The sequence below is a fragment of the Loa loa genome (assembly GCF_000183805.2).
Source record: "Loa loa unplaced genomic scaffold supercont3.116, whole genome shotgun sequence".
In the NCBI taxonomy this organism is placed as follows: domain Eukaryota; kingdom Metazoa; phylum Nematoda; class Chromadorea; order Rhabditida; family Onchocercidae; genus Loa; species Loa loa.
This window is the reverse complement of record NW_018108296.1, coordinates 155,134-168,653: the sequence shown is the minus strand read 5'-3', so window position 1 is coordinate 168,653 and position 13,520 is coordinate 155,134. Positions and strand designations below refer to the sequence as shown.

The 13,520-nt window shown below is 34.3% G+C and overlaps 1 protein-coding gene across 2 annotated transcripts in view; it reads left to right on the top strand.

The window, feature by feature from the left end:
* LOAG_17706 overlaps positions 1–12,281 on the top strand; it is a gene marked incomplete at both ends in the record, with an annotated part of 14,109 nt that extends 1,828 nt beyond the window's left edge. The window contains 25 exons of one of the 2 annotated variants that reach the window (XM_020450368.1): positions 248–368; positions 466–646; positions 1,753–1,874; positions 1,976–2,132; positions 2,662–2,702; positions 4,498–4,612; positions 4,757–4,892; positions 5,079–5,263; positions 5,446–5,571; positions 5,686–5,881; positions 6,105–6,257; positions 6,685–6,868; positions 6,969–7,093; positions 7,187–7,277; positions 7,389–7,460; positions 7,668–7,793; positions 8,478–8,613; positions 8,873–8,953; positions 9,297–9,364; positions 9,745–9,893; positions 10,002–10,173; positions 10,342–10,455; positions 10,859–11,053; positions 11,377–11,505; positions 11,581–11,678. In XM_020450368.1, the coding sequence (XP_020305966.1) occupies positions 248–368; positions 466–646; positions 1,753–1,874; positions 1,976–2,132; positions 2,662–2,702; positions 4,498–4,612; positions 4,757–4,892; positions 5,079–5,263; positions 5,446–5,571; positions 5,686–5,881; positions 6,105–6,257; positions 6,685–6,868; positions 6,969–7,093; positions 7,187–7,277; positions 7,389–7,460; positions 7,668–7,793; positions 8,478–8,613; positions 8,873–8,953; positions 9,297–9,364; positions 9,745–9,893; positions 10,002–10,173; positions 10,342–10,455; positions 10,859–11,053; positions 11,377–11,505; positions 11,581–11,678 (3,273 nt within the window). Of the gene's footprint in view, positions 1–247; positions 369–465; positions 647–1,752; positions 1,875–1,975; positions 2,133–2,661; positions 2,703–4,497; positions 4,613–4,756; positions 4,893–5,078; positions 5,264–5,445; positions 5,572–5,685; positions 5,882–6,104; positions 6,258–6,684; positions 6,869–6,968; positions 7,094–7,186; positions 7,278–7,388; positions 7,461–7,667; positions 7,794–8,477; positions 8,614–8,872; positions 8,954–9,296; positions 9,365–9,744; positions 9,894–10,001; positions 10,174–10,341; positions 10,456–10,858; positions 11,054–11,376; positions 11,506–11,580 lie in introns of both variants that reach the window. The other variant, XM_020450369.1, reaches the window with a different exon arrangement.
* Positions 12,282–13,520: the final 1,239 nt, after the last annotated feature.

Sequence of the window (13,520 nt, the reverse complement as noted above, 5' to 3'; positions counted from 1 at the left end):
TTTTTTTTTTTTTTGGTTAATGATTTACTACTAAAAACCAAAAACAAAAAAAGTAGATTTACTACTAGCATTCAGTTGCAAGTGCACAGTCTAAACGATTATAGACTAAAACCTTGTTTAATCCGTTGGTAAATGAAATTCTACACCTAACAATTTTGGTAATTTAACGGTCTTGCGAGAATTGATGTATGAAGTTGACCTGTGCAGATTATTTAGTGGTTTAATGTTTAATTTGTGGATTTTATAGAAATGTTTGGAAATTGAAGATTCACTGATGGAACAAAATCGGGAACTTGAGAGTAAAATTGAATCTTTGGAGTCGATAATGAGAATGTTGGAGCTAAAAGCAAAGAATTCATCTGATCATGGTTCGTGAAAGTTTAAGACTTTGTCAAAATGTTTTCATACATTTCTCTTGTTTACGCTTAATGGTCAAAGTGTGAATTTCTTTCTTTTTTTTTTCAGCTGCACGTCTGGAAGAACGAGAAGCAGACCAAAAAGCTGAATTTGACAAATTACACGAGAGATATAATGTTCTGTTGAGGACACATATTGATCATATGGAAAGAACAAAATATCTAATGGGAAGTGAAAAATTCGAAATGATGCAAAGCATGCCTTTACCTTCACAGCAGTTAAGAACAAAGTAAGTGTTTGATGATTGAGATGACTTTTGGTATTTTTGGAAGTATAGATTGTCAACGGTTTTATAAGCTGTTAGAGCTTATTCATCCTATCTGAGGGCGCACAGATTCGTCCATGTAATTAGAAAACAAAATTATTGACTTTATCAGTAACTGTTCCAAATTATATAACAGCACCAGTATCACTGCCAAAATTTGCAATGCAATTTCTCATCAAATTTTCGTTCAAAATTACCAATTCAATGATAAAATTCTGTCTAATTTTTTCCCCTTCCACTGACACTTGGCCATCTCTGGAAAATGCCTCAATCGAAGAATCTTTTATTACCGAAAATAATTTTAGTCAGTATCTACCAGCATCTTCGATAAACGGGTCGTTGTAAGTCCTGAAATTCTGTTATCCTCCTTCTTATGCTTTAGCTGATTAACTCACAGCCTGATCTTAATGCGTTTATGCCATGTTCTTTTTTTCATTTTGTTTATGTAGGGTTTCTTTGCTTTTGTGAAAGAAGAGGAAATTTTCCATGAGATAATTGTCAAACAAACACATTTTCTTCCAACTCTTAATCACTAACTCCACTTATGCTTTGAAAGTTGATGATATGCCTGGGACTTGCATAAACTTCATACTGGAGGTAAGGTTCTCAAATGAACGACAAAAAAGAAACCTTGAAATAGTCTAATTCAAAATGGCTGGGTAGATATTTTGGAAGCTTTGTTAGACAGATTAAAAAGTTGCATTTTATGATTTTAATTTGCTATTTCGCCCTTCAAATGACCTTTGTTAGGTCAAATCACAGTTACTGATCATCAGACAAATTACGCGCATACAAAATAAATTGCATTACTTTTGAAAATGTTTCCGTGTCTTGTCTTGTACAATGTTTCTCGAAACACAAAACGTTCAGGAACTTATGGCTTCATTCTTAAGTATATGGATGGGAGAATTTGCTATGTTTATTAATTTTTCCTCGAGATGCATCACATTTCTGCTATATATTAGTAATTGGTTATTATTATCTTTTCCAAGTCGAGAAATTATACTGAGAAGATGGGATTTGGAAACAGAATTTCATTTCGCATTATATTGGCAGCATACAATTTTCAGATTGGGAATGGCAGCTTCAGTAGATGCAAGCGCGATTCGTGGAGTATCTGATTTGATAAGCGCTCATATGTCACAGAGTACCACACTTGATGTCAACCTTGCCAATCATATTAGCAGCGAATGTAATATTTTTGTAACCAAATGATATTTGCCGGATTTTCAGAGTGGGGAGTGTTGTTGTCAGAGAGCAGATTTACATTTTTGAAAGCAGTGATTTTTGCAGCTGATTGGCATGATGAATTCGGCCAGAATGCCTCTGACATATTGCAGTCACCTCGTGATTACTCTTCTTCAGCCGTGGAATCGCCGCGTGAGGCACCTCCAATACTTCCTGATAGCACTGTCCAGTCTTCCACATCTGTTCCAACAGTAGTTGCAATGTAAATCTGTTTTATTTTGGGAATATTTCGTTCTCTTGTTTGATTTTCTGGGTAACATTAAAATCGAGGCAATCAATAAGAGTTAGCAAAAATTAACTTTTTAGTTTTGTTTGGCATGTAACGTGTGATAGAACTTTGGTCGGTCGAACAGAAGCTACTTGAAAAAGACTAACCGTTAAACCATCTTTCATTAAATTGTTAAAAATAAAGAATCGTTCTTTTCAGTTCATATGTTGTTAATATTGCAGTGATTCAGCTAGTCAACTGTATTAAACTATCAACAAATGATAGTGTCGTTCAGCTTACTTCGAGCTTTTAAAAATAATTTACCACCTCTTAGCGTTGCCTAACTTTTATCTTTTTTATCCCAATATGAAATATTCAAAGGGGCATTATGGGGCAAAGTTAACTCCAGGTTTCTTCGATCGGATAGTAAATTATATGCCACACCGAGTTTTTTATAAAGATTCACTCTGCAAGTTGTAGATTATTTGAAGAGTGTTGATTGAAAGTATTTTATCTATTGTAGAACCAACGATTCTGTGGATTCTCTTGGCGCAGATCTAACAGGTATTTTCGTTGTTTTACTTTATTTTCATTCAGTTTAATTTAACAATATGTTTGGACGTGTCGCTTTGATATTTTTTTGTTCAGTTTACATCTCATCCTGAAACCATTACCTTGCCAGCATAATTATGTTCTCCAAAAATTGATTAAGATATTATAAAGAAAAAAGAAATTGAAAGAAATCCATATGGGTCAGAAGGCTTGTTTTCACATTTTGAACGTCTTTTCAACGGAAATTTGAAAAGGCGTGTTTCTTCTACAGGTGCACTTGTTGATCCGGCCGAATTTGCTTCCGCGGGTAATCCTTCTACTTACAAAATTTTTCACTAGCATTGGTGGTGATTGTTGCTAATATCGCTTCGCATCTACTACTAAAACATTCCAATGACACTTTTCACCTTATATCTAACTGAAGCCAGCCCCATTTCATGCACCATTGTGATTGTAATATTTTTGATAGCATTTATTTGATTGTCACTGGTCGTGGAACATCATCCAATGCGGAGTAACTCCACTATGCACTGCGCTATACGAAATCGGTCACCTGATACGGCAGAGCGTGAAACGGAAATTAAAATAACACGAATAGGGAAGGATCAGAAGACGTATATTTGGATATTCTCACTCTTTAGAACTATTGGTTTTCACGAGATTATCTTTTTATTGATTCCGTTAGGAACACTGTATGGAACGATTCTGAATAGTTTATCTGGTGTTTTTATCGGTTGTTGACGCATCTTATGCTGTGCTGAAATGAGCTGAAAATATATGTTGAGAATGAGTGAGTTATAACTAATAAGAGCAGAGTCACTTTTTGCCGTAGAATAACTGCCAGATAATCTAATTTTTATGTTTTTAATGGTATTACTTATGGTTTTTTGTATGACAGTATGCTTTTTTTTGTTCTGTCTACACTCTTTCTAGAAAAGCTCACTTGTGCAGAGAACATGTTCTCAAGCTGTTTGTGGATTATGGATAACTGTCTACTTTTTCAAAGTTTTATTTTTTTTGGCTTCAAAAATTTCATACTCAAATTTCCACCGACTGAAGCAAGCAGAATGAATGCGTAAAGAACGCCTTCATGTGTTCACCTGAATTACTTTGAAATGAGTTAAGTTTTGCAATACCTAAGAAATGGCAGTTTTTTATCGTGGTTTTTTTTCATCCCTCGCACTTAATGCATGCTTTTTTGCCTATCACACAGTATGCGTTTGCCTTCTTGTTTTCACGAATTTAATGAGAGTTTCATTTCGTCTAGCTTATTTCAATTATTACCAGTTTAACAAATAACAGTTAATGATTGAAATTATATTTCCAGTGAACGATACATTCATCGGTATGTTATACAGTCTGTGATAGTATCTGTGTAATGTGTGCTCATTTTGTTTTGTTTTGTTTTTTGTTTTTTTTTTTTTTTTTTTTTCCTTCCATTTTACTGTAAGGGACAAACAGCATTAACAGCCGGAACTGATTCAGAGGACATAAAGCGTTGTTCTTTATTTTCTTTTTTCTAAAGAGTCTATGTACCATATGGAAGGACGTGCATGGATGAAAGAGCGTCTGTCATTCTGAAGCCATTAAAAAGATTTAATTTTTTCAAAAATTCATCAGGATGATTGACAGCAACTAGGATTGTCTAGTCGAAGTTTTTCAAATAAGAAATTCTGATTCTGAATTGTTGAAGTTTGCAATCAACGGAACTGCACGATGTTGAATATAAATGTTGTATCATTAGTGCATTTATCAGAGCACTCTGGTTTTCTTTTCCTAATTTTTAAACTTGACTGACATGTTTCAGGAATGGGCCGTGAGGTGGAGAATTTAATCAAGGAAAATACGGAATTACTGGAAACGAAAAATGCTCTTAATATTGTGAAGAATGATTTGATTGCTCGTGTTGATGAATTGAGCAGGTTTTTTTTTCCTTTTTTTTTTCTCAATTTGAGTTCTTTCATTTTCCAGACTAGTTATAACGCCATACATCAACATCTCATTAGCGTCGGAAACTGGACAGCATGTGGATCTTGAATTGTTCATTAGTTTTGATGATACTTTAGTGAACAAGATATATTACGTGAAGAGATTCGAAGTTTGGAAATGGTAAGATCGAAGATGGGTGAACGAATAAAGGAACTCGAGTCGGATGTTCGTGATCTCAAAGAGAAATTAGAAGTTCGGAGTGAAGATGATCAGGTAGGCAGCATAGCTTATTTTTTTCGTTGATGTGTTTTTGCTGTACAAAGGAGTCTGTTTCAGCTGTTTTTGCATCTCGATTGCATATCAAATGAATGTCATGTTATTTGCACAATGCAGCGCTTTTTGAATTTTAAGTTGCTGGTGAGAATTCATTTAAAATGATATTACAGCCTCTTAATTCAGGAGGATCTACCGATGGCACAGCGAAAGCGTTTTACACGACTTGAAATGGCTCGTGTTCTGCTGGAACGTAATCAATACAAGGAAAAATTAATGGAGCTCCAGGAAGCCATGAAATGGACTGAAATGCAACGTGCTAAACGTTTAAATGCTCTAAATACTAAAAAGAGTAGCGGAATCTGGGAATTGTTAGTATTGAATTGAATATGTAGATAATATGTAGCTTTTCTAAGTTTCATAAGTTACGGTGTATATTTTATACATGGGAATTACAAATTTCAGAATTTTCAAATATTCTATTTTACCATTGCCAAATTCGGTAATAATTTTTTAGCTGATAATTCTGAGTAATACCGAGTTAATTATTTAGTTTCTCTGGTTTATTTATGCACGAACCGCCACATAGTTCAAATCGTCGCAGAAGAACAGCTGGTAGTGAGCGTGATACCCTTCGTCGCTCTAATGCAAAAATAAATGATTTCATGGATAGTGACTAGTATGTTACATTTTATATTCACTGAAGGTCATAAATTGAGAAAATGAAACTGAACAGAAATTCTAATAGCTCGATGTTACCCGAATTTCAAATAAAACATTAAATGCTATTTAGTTCATCTGAAAGAAGAGCTGCAGAACGTCGACAGCAGTATAAAATTGTAAAGGAACATATGAACCGTGAAGAAAGTGATCGTTTCCATGCGTATGGATGGTCTGTTCCAGCGGTTTTTGGTGAAAGTAATGACAGTGCTGTGGTGCCAGTCCCAGTGTTTTGCAGACCACTCATTGATTTGGATTCTTCATTGAAGGTATTACTGGTTTCTGGCGTTGTATATCTTCGGAGCAAGTATGAGAGTTGATCTACAATTTGTTCTGTCTTGTTCCACATAAACAGTAAAATAAAGGTTAGTTTAGCTTACAGATTAGAAAAACAAGAATGTTTTTAATGCTGTATTGTACGGAATGTTCGAAACGTATGCCATATTTTTTAAAATTTCATTGTTTCGACATTAGTTGTCTCCAAGTTGTCAGATTTGGTGTTCATCGAGTGTAACTTTGCGAGGGGGTAGAACACTTGATGGTGGATATATTGTTGACGACTCAATATTTTGTTTGGATCCTAAAACTCCAAGTGAATCTACGCCGCTTGAAAAGTCGATAAATCAGCTTGATATCGAACATAAGGTACTTGTTGCTCCATAAATTTAATGCATTTTATATAAATGCTTCATGAAAAGATATGTTTTTTGCAATGGTAGATAAGTACACATATAGTAAAGTGAAACATATAAATAAAATGAAGCCAGATTTATTTAAGCTCATTACAAACAAACAGTAAACAGGCACATCCAAATGATAGAAGAAACTGCGAGACGTTAAATATTTGCTTTTATTTGGCTGTTGCAACCGGAAAATATAGAAAAAACGTATTATCTATACTCAATAATTATATGCATTTTGTGTATCATTTTACCACTCCTTTTCGTGGAACATGAATATGTTTGGCATGAAATAATTTAAATGTTGTCTTAATTTGCTGAAACTGAAGGGCAGAAGATATCAAGGTGGTGGAATAAAAGTGGAATAAAAACTGATATCAGAAAATAAATAGGAACCAATGGAGGATGATCGTCAAGTGGAAATACTTGCATGGAAGAGTTCAAGTTTGCTGTGGGTGTGCAGTTCAAATCAAAGACATAGCCATGTTGTTATACTAGATGCAAATAATCCAAACAGTGTTATCGATACGTTCCAAGCATGTTCCGCACACGTTCTCTGTGTCTCATCTGTACCAGGTCAAATAGATTTACCCTATCTTATTTTGTATAGTCTGATGTAGTCGTTTTTTCAATAAACATTTAGATAAATGAATTCTAAACGGAAAACAAATTTGAGGTGTTCAAGAGTTTGATTATCCTTTGGAAGATACGAACTGGAAAAATTTTTGTCGTGGTGGTGGTTATGTGAAAGACTTGCCATCAGATATCAACGAGCAGGAACAATTTGGTGCTGTGCATTGGGTATCTGTTTTTATTCAATTTAACGATTATTCAAATTATTTCTGAAAAGCGACAGAGAAGTAGTTTTTGCAATTAATGTGTTTCCATACCTAGGTGGAGTTGCGAAAACTTGACTCGGATGAAGACACAACGCTAACTTACTGTGGCCCCGGCCAGAAACCTTCTCCGCAGCGTTCGCGAGATTGTAAGTTTAAATTTCTAACTGTGTGAATTTAATTTTGAACTCAATGATTTCAAGTATATACATATATGGGATATTTACATCAAGTTATATTTTGAAAATATTTTGTTTCAGTCAGCGTTTGTGAACAAACTGGACCGAGTACATCCGAGAGTAATCAAGGCCTAAACGAAGTGACTGAGCTCGGTGAGCTTTATCTTGCCGTTGTAACGTTCAATTGTTTGTGTATAACTTTTCATTTATTAGGTGTGACCAAGTTATCATTAATCATTCACCATATATTGCAACTACAAAATTAATTGAATTTGCTATGAATTATCTTTTTGTCATCTTGCTTATTATCTTGAGTTACTTTTTCATTATGACATTAAACTTCCTCACATGCACATGTAGTCAAAATGGGAAACGAAGTGAAAGATGAGAACGAAACGAAGAAAGCTGAGGATAATGGCATTCTGAAGAAGTATACACTTTTGGAAAAACTTAAAGAAGCAGCCGATAAAGGCACTCTTCTTTTTGGTGAGACAATATGGATAATGTATAAAGAAACCATTGTAACTTCATTGTACAGTTTTTGTGATTTCATGTTTACGATACGTTTTTACAATTTTTTTTTATTTTTTATGACTTTTTTTTGCGATATAGATGAGAAGTTTTCGACGTAGACTGTTCGCAAAAAATTTCAAGTGAATTATTTTTCGTGAAACTGTTGTGGATGTAATCATTTCTATATTCCTTCAGTTCTTCTAGTTTCCTTTTCAACTAAAGTTTTCAAAATTATTTTAATCGTGGAAATGAAGGTGCGGCATGCAAAAAAATTCCTGCCAATCACCGAAGTATTGTTTATGGTGCATATCTTTTTTATCGGGTTCTTTCTTCTTTCTTCCACTGATGTCTTGTGGCGTCTTGCGTCTTGACATAATTTCGGTTTTGAAATTGTAGATACTAGACAAGTTCAAAGCTAATCCTACTTTATTATTTATATTTACACGTGCCTTTCTTGGGGCAGTCGCTTTCGTAGTTTTCTGCACTGATAAGATTTTAAGGCTGTGTAACCTATAAATGTTTGTTCTTTTTTTTTGATAAAATTTTTGCTTTTGCAGACGTTCAGGCATTCATCATTGTCTCTATAAATTGCATGATAGTCTTCTTTCAAATATATGCATTCTAACATAATTTTTTGACGTTTTTAAAAATTTCCAGATGCCTTGGAACAGACAGAGAAGCATGGTATTGGTACACTTCCAGCTCATATTAAAGATAGACTCAACAAGTATGAAGGACTATCAGACAATATGACAACGCTTCCAACAATGTGGATGGGATCTCAGAATGATTAGTAAGCTCAGTTGTGATAATTTTTTACTATGAAAGTTCTCGTGATTTAAATGATATTTCACTGAATTAGCTGGTAAAGAGTGACCTTTCCATCTCGACTATATTGTAATGGCGTCTCATTGAATCTTTTTTCTTTTAATTTTTAATCCGGTAGTTGCCAGTTGGTTTTTTCGGTTCCATTTCTTCATTGTCTTCCAATGTTTTCCTCGTATATATTTACAGAATTCTTGTGACTTATAATTTATTTTTTATTTTTCCAGTATATTTATTCATTCGGCTGTATCGAAATGGCGTAAATGTTTGCGGCGTATAAAGATGCCTGACGCGGTCCTTTCCATTTTGTAAGTTTTAAACAATTTCGTTAACTGCGTTTACTCTGCATTTACTTCCTTGTGATTATCTTCATAAATGAACGGAAAGAGCAAAGGGCACTTCCAAAACTGTTAATGGAATTGTCACATTTCGTTCAGTTCAATTCATGATTGTCTTTTCTTGCTTACCGCAAAAAATGTGGAATTTTATGAAATAATTAAAATCTCTTTGAAATTCAGTGTATATTCTCCGCATCTAACTAGACCATCCTAGGTATGTTCGACATTCTAGCTTCTTAACTTTTCAGTACTTCGGATATTCATGGAATTACTTGAGATATTTTTTCAATAAATGAGTTTGTGTATTTTGCAGACATTACAAGGGAAGAGTATTCGCTGCATTGGCTAATGGATCTATCGCTGTTTTTCATCGAGATGCAGGTATGTTTCCTTGGTGCATTTTTTCGTCTTATCAAAGGATTTATGGGGAATGAAATTATAATCTTTGTTTTTTATTATGGTAAGAACTCGACAATATACGGTGGGTTATGCGCTTCATTCCAGCAACGTTAAACTGGTAGAGCAGACATTTCACATTTTTCTGTTGATTGAATTCAAAAGAAATATGGAATAAATCTGGAATAAACTGGCTTAGACAGTTTTGTTTGGCATACAGTTTTGACAGAAAAATTCATATTTACAATATGCAATTCGATATTTACAGAAAGCAAATTGCAGATCTTAACGTGATTTTTAACTTTAATGAACTCAGTCCTTTTTTTAGAGGTTTTTTGTTGCAGATAGCACAATAATTTTTTTAGCTGGTGGTTGGTCCGAAGCGGGTTACCACTGTATTACTGTTGGCCGCGCAACAAGTTCAGTAAGATCACTTTCGATAGTGGGCGATCGTTTATGGGCTGCTTACCGCAACTGCATCATTGTTATTGACCCAAAAGAACTTACTGTAAAGGTCACTTTTGTCGACTGTGTATTACTATAGAGTTCTAAGAATTTTCCATCAAGCTTGTAAGATCTTGTCAGAACGGATAATATTTGTTTTTCAGTTATTCTGTTGCAGAAAGTTTTTGCCGCACATCCGAGACGAGATAGTCAAGTGCGTCATATGCAGTGGGTTGGTGATGGCGTATGGATCTCCATCCGACTTGATTCAACACTTCGACTTTACCATGCCTATAATTATGAACATCTTCAAGATATTGATATTGAACCGTATGTCACAAAAATGTTGGGTATGTTTGCTTAACAACTAGTTCTGAATTATTCAACCTTTATATAGTGTGAAGGTGGATAGACTCATTAATTAGGCTAAGCGTGTAGCTGCGCCGTAGTCAAGTATGCTGATGTTCATAGTTTTCAAATTCATGCAAGCTTGGTTTTCCCTGTGAAATTCCTTACAGGTACTAATAATCTGGATTATTCCTATATGCGCACCACTGCGTTATTGGCGATCTGTCGACGTTTATGGATTGGCACAGGGACGGGTGTTATTATTTCAGTACCCCTTTCTGGAAGTAAGTCGGTATTCCAAGTTTTGTCGACTGAATTTTTTTTTTAATTAACATCAAAAGATGTTATAATTTAGTAAAAACGCTAAATATATTGAAAGCTGAAGACATTCTAAAGACATTCAGCACAATGTTCCCATCCTTTAAATGCAAAATGTGTTTTATGTGAAAACTGGATGTACTAAATTGTAAATACTTTGTCATTTGTTTGAACTATAAACTTCTGTTTATATTTAATGTTCAAATATCTTCTTATTTTGATGCTTTTAAAGTTTGTTGTTTAACTATAACATGGATTAGTGCAGATGTTAATTCAATTAGACAACTTTTTATGGCACTGCCTGATTCTCCATCTTAGAATGAAATAGAGCTAATAAAAATGCAGAAATTCGAGACGAAGTATTTGCAGCTAATGAAAATCGAGTTGAGACAAAATTGGAGACCGAAGATATACGAGGTCCAGGCGGATTAATTAGAGTTTATGGCGATATGACCAATGAAAGAATATCACCTGGTAGTTTTATACCATATTGTGATATGTCGCATGCTCAGCTCTCATTCCATGGACACAAAGATTCAGTGAAATTCTTCTTGGCTGTCCCTGGTGAGTTTTTTTTGACTGAAAACATAGTTGGTTTTCCCATTCATCGTGTTTAAAATACTTGTTTTACCTGTTGTCCTGAAATGATATAAAATACTGACAATGTTGTATAGCCATCCTTAGAAATAAACAATACTTCCAACCCGTGATTTTAAAGAGACATGCAAGAAAAGTGTAAATACCAACAACTGCGATTTTATGCGATTGTTGCTTTCGAGGTCCTAAAAGAGATATTATAAATATTGTTATTTTAATAATAATTTTGGATATTTGATGCATGTAATTAGTTTTACCATGGAATTTTTGAATTTTATTCTGCATTGAAGGTGCAAATGCAGATGCCTCGTTAGCAACCTCTACAAAGTCTTTAAATTATACTGACATGCCATATAAATCAGCTTCATTCAAAATGCTTGTTGTTTCTGGTGGTGATGGATATATCGACTTCAGAATGGGTTTGTACACGTCTTTCATGTTTTTTACTTCCATTTTGCGTAATTCCAAAATGAAATGACTATAACAATATTTAGGAGAAGAGGAGGATGTTATAGACGTGGCAAATGCAGTGCAAGCTCGTGATTTATCGCACCTGATTGTTTGGGAATTATCTACAAAACCTTTCTTTTAATGGTTTGGCGGCGCACTCTTATTCAAACAAGATTTTAAGTTGGGTTACTGGTGTACGTGAAATTTTGAATTTTCATTAAATTTGTGTTTTTCTGATTATAATTCTTTTTTTCCTTACATCTTTTTCGTTCCTTTTCGTTATCTCGTGATAACAAGGCTAGTCATTCGCTCCATATTTTTGTTTCCAATGAAATGAGAGTTCTTAGTTCATTTCACTATTCCAAAAAGTTGTTATGATTGATTGTGAAAAACCGATGCGTTATTTTTAGTCTTGTGTTATATTATCTGTAGTTCTTTTCGTAATGTTACTAAGGACAGCATTCAATCGAAGCTAGTGTTTGTCATGTTTTTAATAGTTTAATGTGTTCTTAACTCTATAGCTTTGTGTTTTCATTTAAGATGTCTCATGTACATGACTTTTAGCTTTATTGCTTGGCGACTAAATTTAATGAAATTTAAAATTTCGAATGTTTGCAACAGGCCTTTCTCCACGAAGTTTTGGAAGCACTTTTTCTAGGACGTACTTGACTTTTTTCGGAAAAAAAAATGGTGAGATGGCTGAAATGGCTTCTAAAATTTACAAGATTCTGAAATAAATCGCTTATAAAAATGCCCAACGTTCTTCTGAGTGTAAATGTAATACCAGTGAATCAGATCAGTTTTTGTAAATCCTGTTATTTCCAGTTTTACTTAATTTTTCTCTTCGATAAATTCTAGTTGTTTGGTGTGTTAATATGATTAGTATGAAGTTTTATGTACTATGAAATTCGACGACGATTCTCAAAAGTGAATCTGATTATTAATAAGAAAGCCTTATTGTGGGAAATGCTTAACTTTCATTCTTGTCCAAAATAGATTTTGAAGATCCGTTCGCAGACCCGTTCATTTGTACTGGCAAAATTAAGTTTAGGAGGTCAGAAAGCTTTTAACATTGCACTGTCATTTTTTCAATGTTTCTGTCATTCATCACAAATAAACAATAAGTCGCGCTCCCACTTGCGATAATATCCTCTTCCGGTCCATTGACATTCCAAAAGTGACTATTGGGTCTTCAAAATATCAGTATCCTACTACCACTACTTAACTATAAGAACAGGGAAGGGATGGTAATCCTTCACTTTCAAAGTTATTGCTAAGAATGATCAATACTAACTTAAAAGCGAAGTCGTGGCGCGCTTGCAACGATGAGCTAAATTTGCTCATTCTTAGCAAAGGCTTGCACGTGGCGAGCTGGACCTGTGAAAGTATTAAGATTCCTGATGGATGAACTCAATTATTACTCTCTTCCTCCTCATTATCACTAACTGCCAGTTTATTTGAGAAATGGATTGACTGAGATTCATCATCCTATGCGGAAACATTGATCATGAGAAATACTGAACATCACTCTATGAAATCCGATAGGATCTGAGAAAACGATGAACTTACGGCTTGGTAATCGAATTGGTCGACCTTCACAATTCCGGTAAGATCCTTCACTATTTAAGCATTTTTGCTGGCAGGATCGACCATGTTGATCGATTACTGTATTGTAGAATCTCACAAGCAGTATGCCAAACCGAAAATTGAATTCCACATTAAAATGAGGACTGAAAATGGCACGGAATTACTATAAGTACTTTGGAATAGAATACAAGACGTCCTCTTCGTCTTCCTTACTTCAGTTTCAAGTTAAGTCTCTTAACTTTTATGAATTTAAATCTCTTAATTCCAAGCTTCAAATCTAAAGAAATTTGGTAGCATTTTTAAAAATAGATGGGTGATATAAGTTTTTCCGGACAGAAATAGAAATTCAATTTAAAGTCTTTCAGCAAAAGGTGATACTTTTCACAATCGTAAAGGA